Source organism: Triticum urartu, chromosome 5A (genome assembly GCF_056163025.1).
Source record: "Triticum urartu cultivar PI428250 chromosome 5A, HENAU_Tu73, whole genome shotgun sequence".
Taxonomy (NCBI): domain Eukaryota; kingdom Viridiplantae; phylum Streptophyta; class Magnoliopsida; order Poales; family Poaceae; genus Triticum; species Triticum urartu.
Window position 1 is genome coordinate 488673217 of NC_141877.1, and position 14890 is coordinate 488688106.

A 14890-nucleotide genomic window follows, 5' to 3' on the forward strand; every position below is an offset into this window, starting at 1 on the left:
GTGCACAAGAGTACATCAAATCTAATTGGAGATCACATCTTATTTCTTCCCTCCTCTGCTGTTATCTAATAATCGTTGTTCTATTTAAAGTAGCCGTTGTGCTCTCGGTTAAAGCAATGCTGATAACGTGTTAGTTGTCATTGTAACTAGAGACGGACAATGGATTAACCATGATCTTTTTATTAATTGATGATGCTGAGTGTTTACACATGGTGAAAAGAATTGAACCCATTAGCAGTCGCGCAATGTGCGCTCGCTCGTCGTGTCCACGTCGGTAGCTTGCATTGTGCGGGTGAGACCAAAAAAATGCAGCGATTGGTCAGGTTGTGGCCAATGAATTTCTAGGAAACTTCCTCGTCCTTGTTTCCTTCGCTACCAAGCCAGCTCCACATCGACCGGCTCTCCTCTTCTCTCACAGCTAGATCCTCTCTCCCTCGCCTCGTCTCCGACGATTTTGCCTCTCAACAACAAATCCAGATCCGGTGGATGCCACGCTGGGAGGCACCAGGAGCAGGAGAGGTCGCGACCGACGGCGGGAGGAGAGGCCCCAGCGGTGGATGAAACGCTGCAGATCGCCGGCGTCTCCGCCACTCCCCCGCATGCCGCCTCCTCCACTCCCCTTCCCTCACAGCCCCACCCCCTCTCATCTCGTCTGCTACCCCTTTTTTCCTCTCAATACACTCAATAATGAATCCTGATCCATGGAGATGGATGGCAGAGCCCCTATGGTCGATGGCGCCGGGGAGGAGGCAGAGCGGCAGGACGGGTTCTGTCATGCTGGGTGGAGCGGCGGCCGGAACGGGTCACCGGCGTGAGAGGGTGGGGTCCTTTCGTTTGGCCAGGTAAGCAGATATCTAGCTGGCGGTGAATTTCTGAAGATGGTGTGAAGCTAGTCCGGCTTGCTGTGCTGAAATTATTCCTACATTTGATATACATTCTGTACAAGTGTCAGTTAATTCATTCACAACCCATTCATGATTCTTGTTTTTGATTGACTACGACATACTACAGAAATACTCCCCTATGATATGATTCTTATGCAGCTTCCCTTTTCTAACAGAAATATTCCTACGGACTACATCGCCCTTACTTTCAGAATGTCATACTATAGTTTGCATAGAGCGGGGCATGCTCAGTTTGGAGGCCAAGATGACACCAGATGGACCTTACTTTCAGAATGGCATATCGCTATCTATTCTATTTTCTAAATTTAACCTCTTGAAAGAATCACATCTACTGTATATTCTGATTCTACTGACTTAATCAATAGTTGTTGATCCATATTCCTTGCAACACCGTTGATCTCTTGGTGCGGTGGCGCAAGGCCAACCCGGGTTTGCCGGGGTGATCTCCCTGTCACTGGACGAGGAGGTTGACAAGGACACCGTGGTGGAACTTGGGGACGCAGTCCACAGGAGGTAGGAGGAGGAGAAGTAGAAGAACCGGCGCAAGAAGAGGAGGAAGAAGCAGCGGAAGGAGGACGCCACCGCAAACAAGGAGGTAAATGTTGCAGGCCTATGCTCAGCTCGTGATTATGCAGTATCATGTATTTATTTTAGCAAAAGAGGATTTAGTAGCAATGTCATGTAGAATCACTTTAAATTGGAAGCTACTTTTTCAACTGCATGAAGTCTGAGCTCACTGGAAGTTTTTTTTATGTGTGGATCTAGAGGAGCATGTCCGTTGCTTTTCTTTGGTAATGCTATTGTATTGCTACGGTCATTTGTTTAAATATGCCTTACTAGGATTCAATGGTCAATACTATCCAATTTTCTTTTTTTTCGGACAATATAAATGCAAGTATGTTGTTTCCTGTGCAAAACGCACATACTTTTTGGTTTCGTGAAAATCAAAATGATGCAATGTTTTTGTTTTAACCCATTAAAAGTTAGTGAAACATGTGTGTGCACACTGAAACGTTCATGAACTGAATAGCGAATTGAAAATTTTGCATGTGTAGTACAACTGATTTTATCTTAGTGACTCGACATCTGTGTTTGATCTTCATGGAGTTGTAGTTGATGAATATATGCCTTTGATCAACAATTATGCAGTACGATTTCTGCTTGTATTGACATCAGTTCTTTCTTTGCACAATTATTAGTTGTGCTGAACACCACAAGATTTGTTTTATGTTTCTTCTTTTTTATGATCCATGTAGCTATTGCAAGATAAGTACCGTTGAAATAGAACTTCATTGTTGCTGCCTCCAGTTCAAAAACAACAAGGTACATGTAGATTGACAGCCAGCTAATATATTGACGACCTACCATCCTCGCATAGTCTCATCCTCGGTGTCAACTCTCTCTCTCTCTCTCTCTCTCTCTCTCTCTCTCTCTCTCTCTTACAACATACCATAAGTTCATCCATCTACGTGTGGGTAAATAATACAGAAAGAACAATCTTAACCTATTAGAGAATTCAGGAATAGCTAATTTCTGGAACACACATAAGGTCATCCATCTAGGTGTGGATAAATAATACACATAGAACAATGTTAACCTATTTAGAGAATTCAATAATTGCTAATTTCTGGAACACACATGCTCTTTGTCAGCTGAAATAGAAAAACATCACGATATGCAATCTGCTACTCAAAGTAAAGAAAGACGAGCATAAATGAGTTTTATGTTTTGCTATGTTACATGCATTCAATTAATTACTGTTTGTATAAGAGCTATGTCTAAAACTGGAGTGAATTGCTGAAACTGATCATTTAAAAAGCATAATGAATTTGAATATGCAAAACTCCACCAATATTTAACTATTATTCTAAGTTTTTGTGTGCAAGGTCTTGCTGCTTGAAAAACTAATTCTACTGTCATCAACAAGTTGTGAGTGTTATGTGCATAAGAAGTTAACAATAATTTTTTTTCTTGTTTATATCTTCTTACAGATATCACATTTGGTTCCAAATTGGTGCTGTGATGTATGCTTCAAGAATTGAAGATCGACACGGTGGCTGAGGGTTGTGTGTTGGCTGTCGGGGCTAGCTGTAGCGGAGGCGACAGCGGCCATTACTAGCTAGAGGTATTGGCATGCGTCAGCTGGCACGCAGCTGCAGCACAGGAGGCATGGTCAGAGGCAAAAAATAAGGAACTCTCTAAAGTATAGTATGAATCTCTCCCTGCACTATTAGCTTGATTTACTTGGTTATCTAGGTCACAGAGCATGTCACTGCTGTTACATGTTTCACTTCACTGTTTTTTTTCCTTTTTGTAGAGATGATTTCAGTACTCTATCAGTGTGATGTTAATTAGCACCAAGATGCATGTGTCACTCGTTCCATCAAGTGTGTGATGAATTTTGTATTTTGTCCCTGGTGATCTGAAATCCCGGTTTTGTCCCGGCTAAATGTTGCTTAATATACACCTGATATTTTCAATCTGATGCAATAACAATAGATAATGTAAACAAGAAAGTGAAAGGGACGCCTTGTACCACGGCTTAGCTTTCTCTCACAAGACGCCACCAGGTGACGCCCCAACCTCTAGTACAAACCAAGAGGTGATAACCATCATGGCTTGGCAAAAGACACCTTTTCTTTGTAACACTTGTAGAGGGAAAGTGTGGATGTAGCCAGCAATTGGTCAATCAATACTCGGCGTTCGGCATGAGGATCAGTCTCTCAACCGAGTGTGGCTAGCGTAGCGAGCGACTGGTCCATCCTTGCAGCACCCGAGTGAACAGTCCACATCGTTGTTGTTAGTTTATCTCCAATATCTCAAAGAATTGCTGCGAGCGTGTGACATATCAGACACACACACACACACACATGCCAAGTAGTTCAATCCATTTCTGGATCTCTACCAAGATGATCGAGAACGGCGCATGGTGTGGATTTATGTAGGAACCGCTCGTTGCCAGGATTACTAGAAGAGCTCTCATTCACTTTGTGTGTTGGGACTTGGGAGGCATGCCAAACGGATGCGTTGGCTCTTTGGCTAGCTATAGGAGCAGGCTGCATGCATGCGTGATCGAACTCAACTTGCAGCCCGGTTCTTTTACCCTCCCTCACCCGAAGCACACGCCCTTCTTTTCTTGTTTCTAGAAGCACTACACGATCTTGGCATCACACGTTTTCATTTTATTTTTTTTGGTTGATCTCAACATGAGAACGTGTAAAAGTAGTTTAACCAAATAGATTGACCATGCGCGGGAGGGTGTGCGCGCCCGTTCATGTACAACATATACGTATATGATGGGTGTTTCTAAAAAAATGTATATGACAGGTGAAGATTTATAAAATATGACTATCGTGCCCTTATTTATGAAGAGATATGGGCTAATCTGAGTTGTTTTTGTATTTTTTTTTAAACGGAGGCAAAAGAGTTGCCTCATCAATTAATTAAGAAGAAAAGAATTGCCCAGTTAATTTATGGAAAACTGGGCGAAAACCGATTCAGACAAACTCACTCAACACGAAGCACCACGGCCACTTAGATGACCTGCCAAGTGCTCCCAACACCCAACAAGAACAACCCTCAACACTTCTACAATGCAACGGAACCCCGGGTGAGAAAACGGCAATGATGACTCAAAATACCAAGGTCATGTCGACAACACGAGAAACCGAGCACAATCCATCATGACATCGCGGATGCCTTCCCTCTCGCATCATCAACCATAGGAACCTCCAGCTGTTCACTTGACAAAGGTGAATCTTGTCCCTCGCTCGAGGTCGTCGACGTGTCCACCTTCATATGATCCACTGACAAACTCAGACATAGCTCCCTAAGCTCGGGCATGACCTGCAGTACCGGAGCCACAAGCACGGCAATGGATTCACCCTCAGTGGAAGACAACATAGGATGGGAGGTAGGCATCGAGGATGAATTGTCTCCAACACGGGGGAGAAGGAGCCATATAACTCCACCCTCCTATCCTCCGCGGAGAAAACACCGGCCGCACAAGGAGAGTGCGGCGTCAGAGAGGTCTGCAACATAGCTGGCGCAAGGGAGAGTCTACTCAGAGCAGCCTCCGCTCGCTCTAAAAAGCTCCCAACATGCGCCAAACAACCTTGCAGCAACACAATCTGATCAGTCAAAGCAGACTGCAACATCAGCCCCGACAAGGTTGGTGAGCCAGCGGTACCAGAGACGACAGACACCCAAGTCCCACAATGAAACGGACCCTCACATGAAGCAAGAGCAGGACGATGCACGACGTCGAGCTGCGACATGCGCCGCACATCAATGCATGGCACTGAGCTTAGAGGACGCCATGGGTTGCAACATCCACACGCACGATGACCGTTCTCCAAACAACGGGAGCACCGCAACGGCTCTTTGCAAACAGCCGCGCGATGACCATGAGCGAAGCATCTGTAACATCTACCGCGAAGCCAAGCGGAGATGGGACGAGGAGCCATTGTCGAGGAAGGCGACGAAGCCGGACGACGCGGGCCGCGCCGCGGTAGCACCTCCTGCCAACCCTCATTTGTGTTTGCGTCATGCCCCCACGCACATCCCTCTAGAGTCGAGGGCCTTGGTGGCAGCCGGCGGTGTCTGGGGAGCCAACTCCTCTTCGTCATCTTCATCGTCATCGTCGTCAGCAGCGGAGGCACACAACACGGCCCGTGGTGGCAGCGTCACGACCATTTCCTCTTCACAGCCTACGTCGTCCCCATTGACAGAGGCAACTGAAGGAAATATGCCCTAGAGGCAATAATAAAGTTATTATTTATTTCCTTATGTCATGATAAATTTTTATTATTCATGCTAGAATTGTATTAACCGGAAACATAATACATGTGTGAATACATAGACAAACAGATTGTCACTAGTATGCCTCTACTTGACTAGCTCGTTGATCAAAGATGGTTATGTTTCCTAACCATAGACATGAGTTGTCATTTGATTAACGGGGTCACATCATTAGGAGAATGATGTGATTGACTTAACCCATTCTGTTAGCTTAGCACATGGTCGTTTAGTATTCTGCTATTGCTTTCTTCATGACTTATACATGTTCCTATGACTATGAGATTATGCAATTCCCGTTTACCGGAGGAACACTTTGTGTGCTACCAAACGTCACAACGTAACTGAGTGATTATAAAGGTGCTCTACAGGTGTCTCCGAAGGTACTTGTTGGTTGGCATATTTCGAGATTAGGATTTGTCACTCCGAATATCGGAGAGGTATCTCTGGGCCCTCTTGGTAATGCACATCACTTAAGCCTTGCAAACATTGCTACTAATGAGTTAGTTGCGGGATGATGTATTACAGAACGAGTAAAGAGACTTGCCGGTAACGAGATTGAACTAGGTATTGAGATACCGACGATCGAATCTCGGGCAAGTAACATACCGATGACAAAGGGAACAACGTATGTTGTTATGCGGTTTGACCGATAAAGATCTTCGTAGAATATGTAGGAGCCAATATGAGCATCCAGGTTCCGCTATTGGTTATTGACCGGAGACGTGTCTCGGTCATGTCTACATAGTTCTCGAACCCGTAGGGTCCGCACGCTTAAAGTTCGATGACGGTTATATTATGAGTTTATGTGTTTTGATGTACCGAAGGAGTTTGGAGTGCCGGATGAGATTGGGGACATGACGAGGAGTCTCGAAATAGTCGAGATGTAAAGATTCATATATTGGACGACTATATTCGAACATCGGAAAGGTTCCGAGTGATTCGGATATTTTCGGGAGTATCGGGGAGTTACGGGAATTCGTATTGGGCCTTAATGGGCCATACGGGAAAGGAGAGAAAGGCCTCAAAGGGTGGTCGCACCCCTCCCCATGGGCTGGTCCGAATTGGACTAGGGAGGGGGGCGCCCCCTTCCTTCCTTCCCCTTTTCCCTTCCCTTTCCTTCCCTCACTAGTAGAAAAAGGACCTAATGTGAGACACATTAGTGCCGGTTTGATTTTAGCCCGGTACTAATGGTACCATTAGTGCCGGTTCGAAAGGCTATGCATTAATGCCGGTTCGTGTTGAACCTTTAGTACCGGTTCGTGCCACGAATCGGTACTAAAGGGGTGATGGCAGGCTGGCGTTAGGCCGGGGCCCCACGATCACCTTTAGTACCGGTTCGTGTCACAAGCCGGTACTAAAGGGCTAACCTTTAGTACCGGTTTGTGCCACGAACCGATACTAAAGGGGTCTGACCTATAGTACCGGTTTGTGTCACAAACCGGCACTACAGGGCAATTTTCAAACTCTACCCCCCTCCCCCCGTGTGTCGCCATTTCAGTTCTGAAAAAATCAAAAGAAAATGATAAAAACTTCAAAAAAATAAAATCCTTCGAGAGGTAGCTATATTACTACATCTATTAGTTAGGAAAATTTGAAAACTTAAATTTGGAGACAGCCTACGGCCTGTTTGCAATTTTTGCATACGATGTCGGAAAAAAAACGTATGCAAAAAGTGGAGGGAAAATGTAAAACGGTTATAATTTTTGCATACAATGTCGGAAAAAACGTATAATATATCAAAAAATTCAGCACGAAAATCCGCATCCGATGGAGACCGCCTACGGCCTGTTTGCAATTTTTTAGAATCCTCAAATTCCAAAAGGAAAAAAAGATATGGTCAAATTTCAGTTTTTTTAAAAAAAAATTGGTTAAATCTGGTCAAACTACTTATTCAAGAAGTATTAATGTTACTACATAATTATTCAAGAATATTAGTGTTACTAAATAATTATTTCAATTTTTTAAATTTTGGTCAAATCTGGTCAAACTATGGTCAAACTATGGTCAAGCTATGGTCAAACTTATTCAAGAAATATTAGTGTTACTAAATAATTACTGTTTTTTAGAATAATAGTTTCAAACTCAAACGGTGAAACGTGTGACCTAATGCTCAAGCTAAACTGTTGAGGGTTAATAGGATTGACAGCTTACATTTGTTAGGAAAACAACAAGTGCAGACTTGGAATGTAGGGGGAATAGAACTCCGAAGTTAAGCGTGCTCAGGCAGAGTGAGAGGATGGGTGACCGACCGGGAAGCCAGGCGATTTGGAATGAGTGATCGACACTTGAGCAGTTAAGAGAGGTGATTAGAGACTAAATCATCAAATAATTCAGAAAAATTAAAAATAAAAAAAAAATCAATTTTTTTTTCAAAATTCAAAAAAAATTCAAAAAAAAACTTTAATACCGGTTGGTAACACCAACCGGTACTAAAGGTCCCCCATACCAGGGCGCGAGCTCACGCCACGTGGTGGCACTTTAGCGTCGGTTCGTGCCGAACCAGTACTAAAGGGGGGGCTTTAGTGCCCACCCTTTAGTGCCGGTTATGGAACCGGCACTAAAGGCGTGGTGCCCCCCTCCATCATAATCCACCTCGATCATATCGTAGCAGTGCTTAGGCGAAGCCCTGCGTCGGTAGAACATCATCATCGTCACCACGCCGTCGTGCTGACGAAACTCTCCCTCAACACTCGGCTGGATCGGAGTTCGAGGGACGTCATCGAGTTGAACGTGTGCAGAACTCGGAGGTGCCGTGCGTTCGGTACTTGATCGGTCGGATCGTGAAGACGTATGACTGCATCAACCGCGTTGTGCTAACGCTTCCGCTTTCGGTCTACGAGGGTACGTGGACAACACTCTCCCCTCTCGTTGCTATGCATCTCCATGATCTTGCGTGTGCGTAGGAATTTTTTTGAAATTACTACGTTCCCCAACAGCAACAGGGGCCGACAACAACACATCCGAGGCGGCATCGGCAAGGACAGGGGAGCCCGGCGTCGGGGCCGAAGCAGTCTCGGCGGCCCCCCGTCTCTCGGTTCGCCCGGCAATGCTGCTCGCCCGAGCCTCCGCGGCGGCCACCACTCCATCGGCATCTCCGGCTACTGCACCCGTCGTTCTTCCGCCGTCTGCGTCGTGCGCTCAGGCTGCAGGCACTACCCCGACCGCCGGTGTTCTCCCTCGACCGCGGCCGCTGCCGCCAGCTTCCAGGTTCAGGAGGGAGGACAGGGGTGTTAAGGCTGCGTGCATGCCCTGTTCGGAGCCTGTGTCGTCGTTCTTGTGTTTAGGGGGGTGTACTCAAGCAGAAGTGTTTAGACTTTTGAGTAAAAGCAACGTTTTAGTCTGTTACTTTGGATTGATTTTTTCTTTTTGAGATCCACTTTGTATTGAATTTGACACCCTAAACTTTGGCATGTGTGGTCACTTTGTCCAAAATCAGTCAGGGAGTCCAACACATGTCACCATTACCTGCTGACTCACGCTATAGACACACGTTACACCTCAATCAGCTATGCAGATTTGCAAAAATGGAATCGACCTTTCCAATCATTCCTGTAGCGTGTTATACATATTCCTTTTGTCCAATCCCTAGCAACAAAAATTCTACATTTGATAGCAAAAATTCCTGGCCCCGCTTTCTTCGTACTCCCCAAATTTCCACCCTTGTGCTCTTGTTTAGAGCGTGTGCTGACAACATGTTAGTTGTAAATTGTAACAAGAGATTGGCAAATTAAAATGGATTGCCAGTGATCTCTTTACTGATGACATTGAGTATTTATGCATGCTAAAACGGTATGAAAAGGTGTATGTCCAAGATTCATCTCTCCCAAAAACACATCTATTTTCTCGTACTTGTGTGGATGTCGGTAGTAGGCAGATTCAATCAATCATGAGCCTCCATATGAGCGATCAGCCTGTCCACCAAGATTCAATCAATCCCATCGCGACGGTGACCAAGCAATGAATCATCATCGACGTGGTTAGTTTATCTCCAATATCTCATTGAATTGATGCAGTGTGTGATATAATATGGACATATATCCATCACATCGATCTCTACCAAGACGAACGAGAGAGGCGTTCGGTAGTGTCTTATGTAGCCATCGTCGTTGCCAAGTTTCTCACCCGGTTTGTATTTCTATACGAATGCCAAACAGATGGGCTGGCTCTTTGACTAGGAACAAGCTGCATGCTCGGAAGATCAGCAACTTGCAGATTGCAGCAAGGCTCTTTCACCCTTCTTCCTCTCAAGCACACTTTTCTTTTGTTGTTTCTAGAAGCACACGATCTTGGCATGTGGCGTACAAAATTTCCAATTTTTTATTTCCCATTAATTTCAACACGGAAATGTGAAAAAAAAAAGGGTTAACCAAACAAACCCGCCAACACACACACAACTTGATAAGCGAAACATTTGTTTCTTTAGCTAGATAAGTGAAACATTTTGGTTCATCAACATGCAAATAGTTAAGTCGGCACCTTTCTCGATCCCTGACAGGAGTGGTCACTTTGCAAAAACATACAACCATGACGTGCTAACTCAGATGGTAGACACACACTACAAACCTCAACAGGAACCTTTTAAATCATCCTCTAACGTGTTATACATACTCCTTTGTCCGAATTCCATGCAACAAGAAATTCTTCACTTGCTCGTCAAAATCACTAGCCCCGCTTCTCCTCGTTCTCCATAATTTTTCAAATCCCTGCCCCATGGTCTACTCCAGTCCAAAACGCTTCTGTTCAATGTTTTCTTACTCATCCAATCACTCACATTTTAGTGACATAGTACACCGGGAAGAGCCAATGGGTCTCAGGTCCCAATGCACCCGAAATAGATTCTTTCAAAAAAATATATCAAAAAGAGTATAAAAAAATGAAGCCTTTTTTATAACAAACATGACTTAGAGTGATATTTGTGTGAAAAGTTTCATAAAGAAATGACTTCCATGGTATTTTGAGCGATAAGAAACAAAACCTGTACAATATAAAAGTTATTATTCACATTTTTTGGACTTGCAATTTTTTTCTTGAGGATACCACGAGAGTCATTTCTCTGCGAAACTTTTCATACGAGTATTACGCTAGATTGTGTTGGTTACAAGTTTCAAAAGCTTTTTGACTCCTTTTGACTTTTTGTAAAATTGCTTTTCCAATTCGGGTGCATTGGTCTCATGCCCCAAAGATCCGCATCGATAATACACAAAGAAATCAACGAAAGCGACTATCTTCTCTATATATTTTTTCAAAAAAGCCCAAGGCTATATATTAAATAGGACTAACCCTAAGAATATGAAATTACAGCCAAGTACTTGAAAAAAATAGGGTCGTGGCAGTGCGCCGTGACCTGAGCTTGTTGTCTCCTTTGGATCTCCATCTTACCCAGCAACCTTGTTGAAAATCAAGGGCTTGAAAAGCCACGGGCCAAAAATACATTGGCGCTGGAGTTGAGCATGAAACCTCCTATCCTAGAGTAGCAGGTCCCCGGTAGCAGACCGGGTGGATGAGTCCAAACGCCTGCTACGATCTTGGTGTGAGCAACCTGTTAGTACATGTACATAGAAACAAGAACTCAATAGCTCATGCACTTGCTCAGATGGGTAAGAGGATGTACATAGAAACAAGAACTCAATAGCTCACGAACTTGCTCAGATGGGTAAGGCGTCCTCTTGCACGGGAGTAATTGATAAAAATAATATATCACATTTTGGGTACTGTTCCCTTTCAAATTTGTGACTAAAACATACTCACAAATTTAGTGCTAAACTTTTGCTAAAAATACTCCGTCCGAATCCAAAAAAAAAAGTGTAGTGGTAAACTAAAACCACGACACTTATTTGGATTGAAGGGAGTACCACCTTTACTTAGTGACCGATTTGGACGATTTAAACGTGTTTATGGCAGGTGAGGCCCACCCGTCAGAGCCGACGTGACAGGAAAGCCAACTCTGTTTATTTTAACCCTTCTATTTGCCGTTATTACAGGTGGGACCCACTTGTCAGTTATGGTATATTTTTTTGACCCTTCTATGGATTGTAAGATGTGCGAATCAGAAGGGGCGCTTCGTAAAAATCACAGGACGCGGTGGGCCCTGCTCGCAGTCCAAGCCCCCCGCTCCTCGCACGGTTCTCTCGGTCTCTCCCCTCCGCCCAAGCGTCGCCGCTCTTCCTCCCGTTTGGCAAGCTCCAAGCGGGTAGGGTTTCACCTCGTCGCCCCCAATCCCCGCCGCCGCAGCCGTCGCCTCCCACCTCCCGCCTCCCTTCCCGCCGCAGCCCCGCCCCGCCCCGCCCGCGCCATCTTCCGCCCACCGCATCCTCCAGCCACATCTGCCGAGCTCCTTCACCAGCAGGTCGCCGCTGCCGGACCCGTCCACCCCGTCTCGCCGCCGCCGGACCCGTCCACACCGGTCCCCCGTCTCGCCGCCGTCCAGATCGTCCTCGGCCTCCAGCTCGCCTCCGCTCAGGTAGACCTCGGCCTACTTTCTTTGATTATTATTGGCCAATTGGAAATAGGCAATGCGTGAGTGACACACTAGCCTGCCTGCCTGCCTGCCATGTTAATTCGACAAATTGACGAGTGCCCCGTGATCAACAGAATCAAAGTCATGTGTCAAACCTGTTATAAAACCGCACGCCTGCTGTTAGTACATCCTAATCCCGTAACCGAGGACACAGGCACGAAAGGCTTACTCATTTGTTGTGCTATGTTTTGCAGTTTAGCTGGACTTACAAGCTTGGAAAAAGAATGTTTAAGAATACATTCCAGTCCGGGTTTCTGTCGATTCTCTACAGCCTTGGGTATGCAGCATGGTGGCCTTGTATTGGTCTCACTAGTTACAATGCTTTCTTTTCTTTAGTCTGGATACCTCATGTCTTGTGTTTTTCTCTGTGTTATTTGGCCAGGACCAAGCCGTTGCAGATATGGGACAAGGAAGGTGAGTCAGTAATGCCTGGGGTTCTCTAAATTTCACTTTTTACTCCTATGCTGTAGAATGCAGATACTTTTCCCCTGGCAACCTAAAGCATTATTTGCTTCTTACAGCAAAGGCAGGTCTGGTATAGTTAACTCTGCAAGCTGTTAGTCTTTTGATGAATATTGTGTTTAGGGTGGACTGTTCTGCCTCTCTGCATGCTAACAACCTATTTGAGACCTGAGCCTAATATATTACTATGGTAATGATGTGGGAGTAGCTATGGGTAACATAATTCTAATAGTTTATATTGGGCAGTTAAGGACAGTGGACTTACTTTCGAGTATGTATGTACATGTGCTTCAGCCTTTTACTTAGCTTGTTCTGCATGAAAGTCAGGTTTAGTTACTTAATACCTCGTCTGCTTTGCAGTTGTTGATGGGCACATTAAAAGACCCCAGGATGAAGATATTAAGTCTAACGTACTTGAAATTGTTGGAACAAATGTGCAATCAACATACATCACTTGCCCAGCTGACCCTGCTGCCACTCTTGGAATTAAACTTCCATTTCTTGCCCTTGTTGTGAAGAATCTTAAAAAATACTTCACATTTGAGGTCCAAGTTTTGGATGACAAGAATGTTCGCCGACGATTCCGAGCATCAAATTTTCAAGTCTGTAAGAGCTATGGTTCCATTTAGAAGTAAATTCTGTGCGGTGCTTAACTGCTTATTGCTTATCTATTACTCCCTCCGTCCCACAATGTGAGACGCTTTTGCAAGGTATGTTAGCTTGCAAAAACATCTTATATTGTGAGACAGAGGGAGTAGATTTGGAAGTGTTCCTTCACCGTGCCTTTCCTCATGTTCTTTTGATTTGTATTTGTCAATTTAATCGTTATCAAATGCATTTTACTGTTAAATCCATTGGTTGAGCTTTCACTGTATTAGTATTAATAACTGCTACCTACAATATATCAATTAGATTTGTAAGTGTTCCTTCACTGTGCCTCTCCTCATGTTCTTTTGATTTATATCTGTTAATTTAAGCGTTATCAAGTGCATTTTACTGTTAAATCCATTGGTTGAGCTTTCATCATATTGGTATTAATAACTGCTACCTACAATATTCTCGTGCATACCTTGAAGTAGTATGATTTCTGTTAACTTTGCAAACTAGATTATTTCTTTGAGCAATGCCAATATGGCATCAACCCGTGCAGAAGTTGTTTATCTCAATTTTGCCCTTGGAATCAAGAAAGATAATTTACGCTCCCACTTGAACTCGTCAGCTTCATACTCAGATAAACCTCAGTTCATTATAGTTCTCTTCTGTTAATGCTAATCTCCAATTGCCCCTTTCTGAAGTTCATACTCAGACGAACTCAGATGTGTATATGCATTTTTGTTAATTTTAACTTCTGTGTATGATATGGTTGTGACAATTTGTATTGTGATGTGCTTGATTCGTGCTAGAAAGTGTGTGGTGTTTGATGTGGTTTCTTTTCCAATGTAGATTTATGTCTTCCAGGCATGCCTGATTTTTAGCAATGTTTATTTTAAATTTGAAATGGCATAGGTCACGGGTGTCTACGTTTTGTTCATGCAACCACCGTATACTAACTTGTAGTGACATACATTCTTTGTGCAGTCCGTCACAAGGGTAAAGCCATACATCTGCACGATGCCGTTGAAGCTTGATGATGGCTGGAACAACATCCAGCTGAATCTCACCGACCTGACAAAAAGAGCCTATGGCACAAACTATGTCGAGACGCTGCGAGTGCAAGTCCACGCAAACTGCCGGCTCCGCAGGGTCTACTTCGCCGACCGCCTCTACTCGGAGGAGGAGCTGCCGGCGGAGTTCAAGCTCTACCTTCCAATTCAGGTGAGTACTGTGCAATGTCTGCACCCTTCTGTTATAGAACACCACTACTTGCTCATACATTCCTTCCTTTTACATGAGCTTCAGAAATCATAGAGCTCAGACCAAGATGGATGGTTGGGAGTCATGACCTCCCCAGGAGCCAAGGCGACTATCGACGCATGTCACCTCGACGTCCGTCAGCGTGTAAACTATGCGTAAAGTATCAGAATGCTTAATGGATGTATCTGGATGTACGCTAATTGTTGTATGGATAACCTGTGTAGAACTGTTGCTAATTGAACCCCCTCCACTGCTGTAGCTGCCGGTCCAAATGCATCGATAATATAGCATGGCCACCCTCAGTTTACTGCACCTACGAGGACGCCATGATCATGTTGATTCGGACCTCAAC

General features: G+C 44.5%; 1 protein-coding gene, 1 long non-coding RNA gene and 1 pseudogene across 3 annotated transcripts; 2 read left to right on the plus strand and 1 right to left on the minus strand.

Annotated features, from left to right (window-relative positions):
• Nucleotides 1–336: 336 nt before the first annotated feature.
• LOC125510005 (uncharacterized) lies at nucleotides 337–3311 on the plus strand. The gene is made up of 3 exons (XR_007284437.2): nucleotides 337–842; nucleotides 1061–1500; nucleotides 2897–3311. It is a non-coding gene; the product is annotated as an uncharacterized LOC125510005 (long non-coding RNA).
• A 1206-nt stretch (nucleotides 3312–4517) lies between these two features.
• Nucleotides 4518–5600, minus strand: LOC147972166 (uncharacterized; annotated as a pseudogene).
• A 6223-nt stretch (nucleotides 5601–11823) lies between these two features.
• Nucleotides 11824–14796, plus strand: BUG22 (cilia/flagella-associated protein). Of its 2 annotated transcripts, XM_048675091.2 has the most exons (6): nucleotides 11833–12165; nucleotides 12417–12499; nucleotides 12605–12636; nucleotides 13045–13286; nucleotides 14263–14499; nucleotides 14584–14796. In XM_048675091.2, exons 2-6 carry the CDS (start codon nucleotides 12447–12449, stop codon nucleotides 14590–14592), a joined length of 573 nt encoding a protein of 190 aa, XP_048531048.1. In that variant the 5' UTR covers nucleotides 11833–12165; nucleotides 12417–12446; the 3' UTR covers nucleotides 14593–14796. The 2 variants fall into 2 exon arrangements, with proteins under 2 accessions (XP_087377450.1, XP_048531048.1); XM_087521324.1 differs by having other exon boundaries at nucleotides 11824–12165; nucleotides 12417–12636.
• Nucleotides 14797–14890: the final 94 nt, after the last annotated feature.

Coding starts and splice junctions, on each gene's coding strand:
- BUG22 (XM_087521324.1), top strand. CDS start 12,447: ATGTTTAAGAATACATTCCAGTCCGGGTTTCTGTCGATTCTCTACAGC. Junction 12,637..13,044: donor GCAGATATGGGACAAGGAAG/GTGAGTCAGTAA, acceptor TCTGCTTTGCAG/TTGTTGATGGGCACATTAAA. Junction 13,287..14,262: donor TCCGAGCATCAAATTTTCAA/GTCTGTAAGAGC, acceptor TTCTTTGTGCAG/TCCGTCACAAGGGTAAAGCC.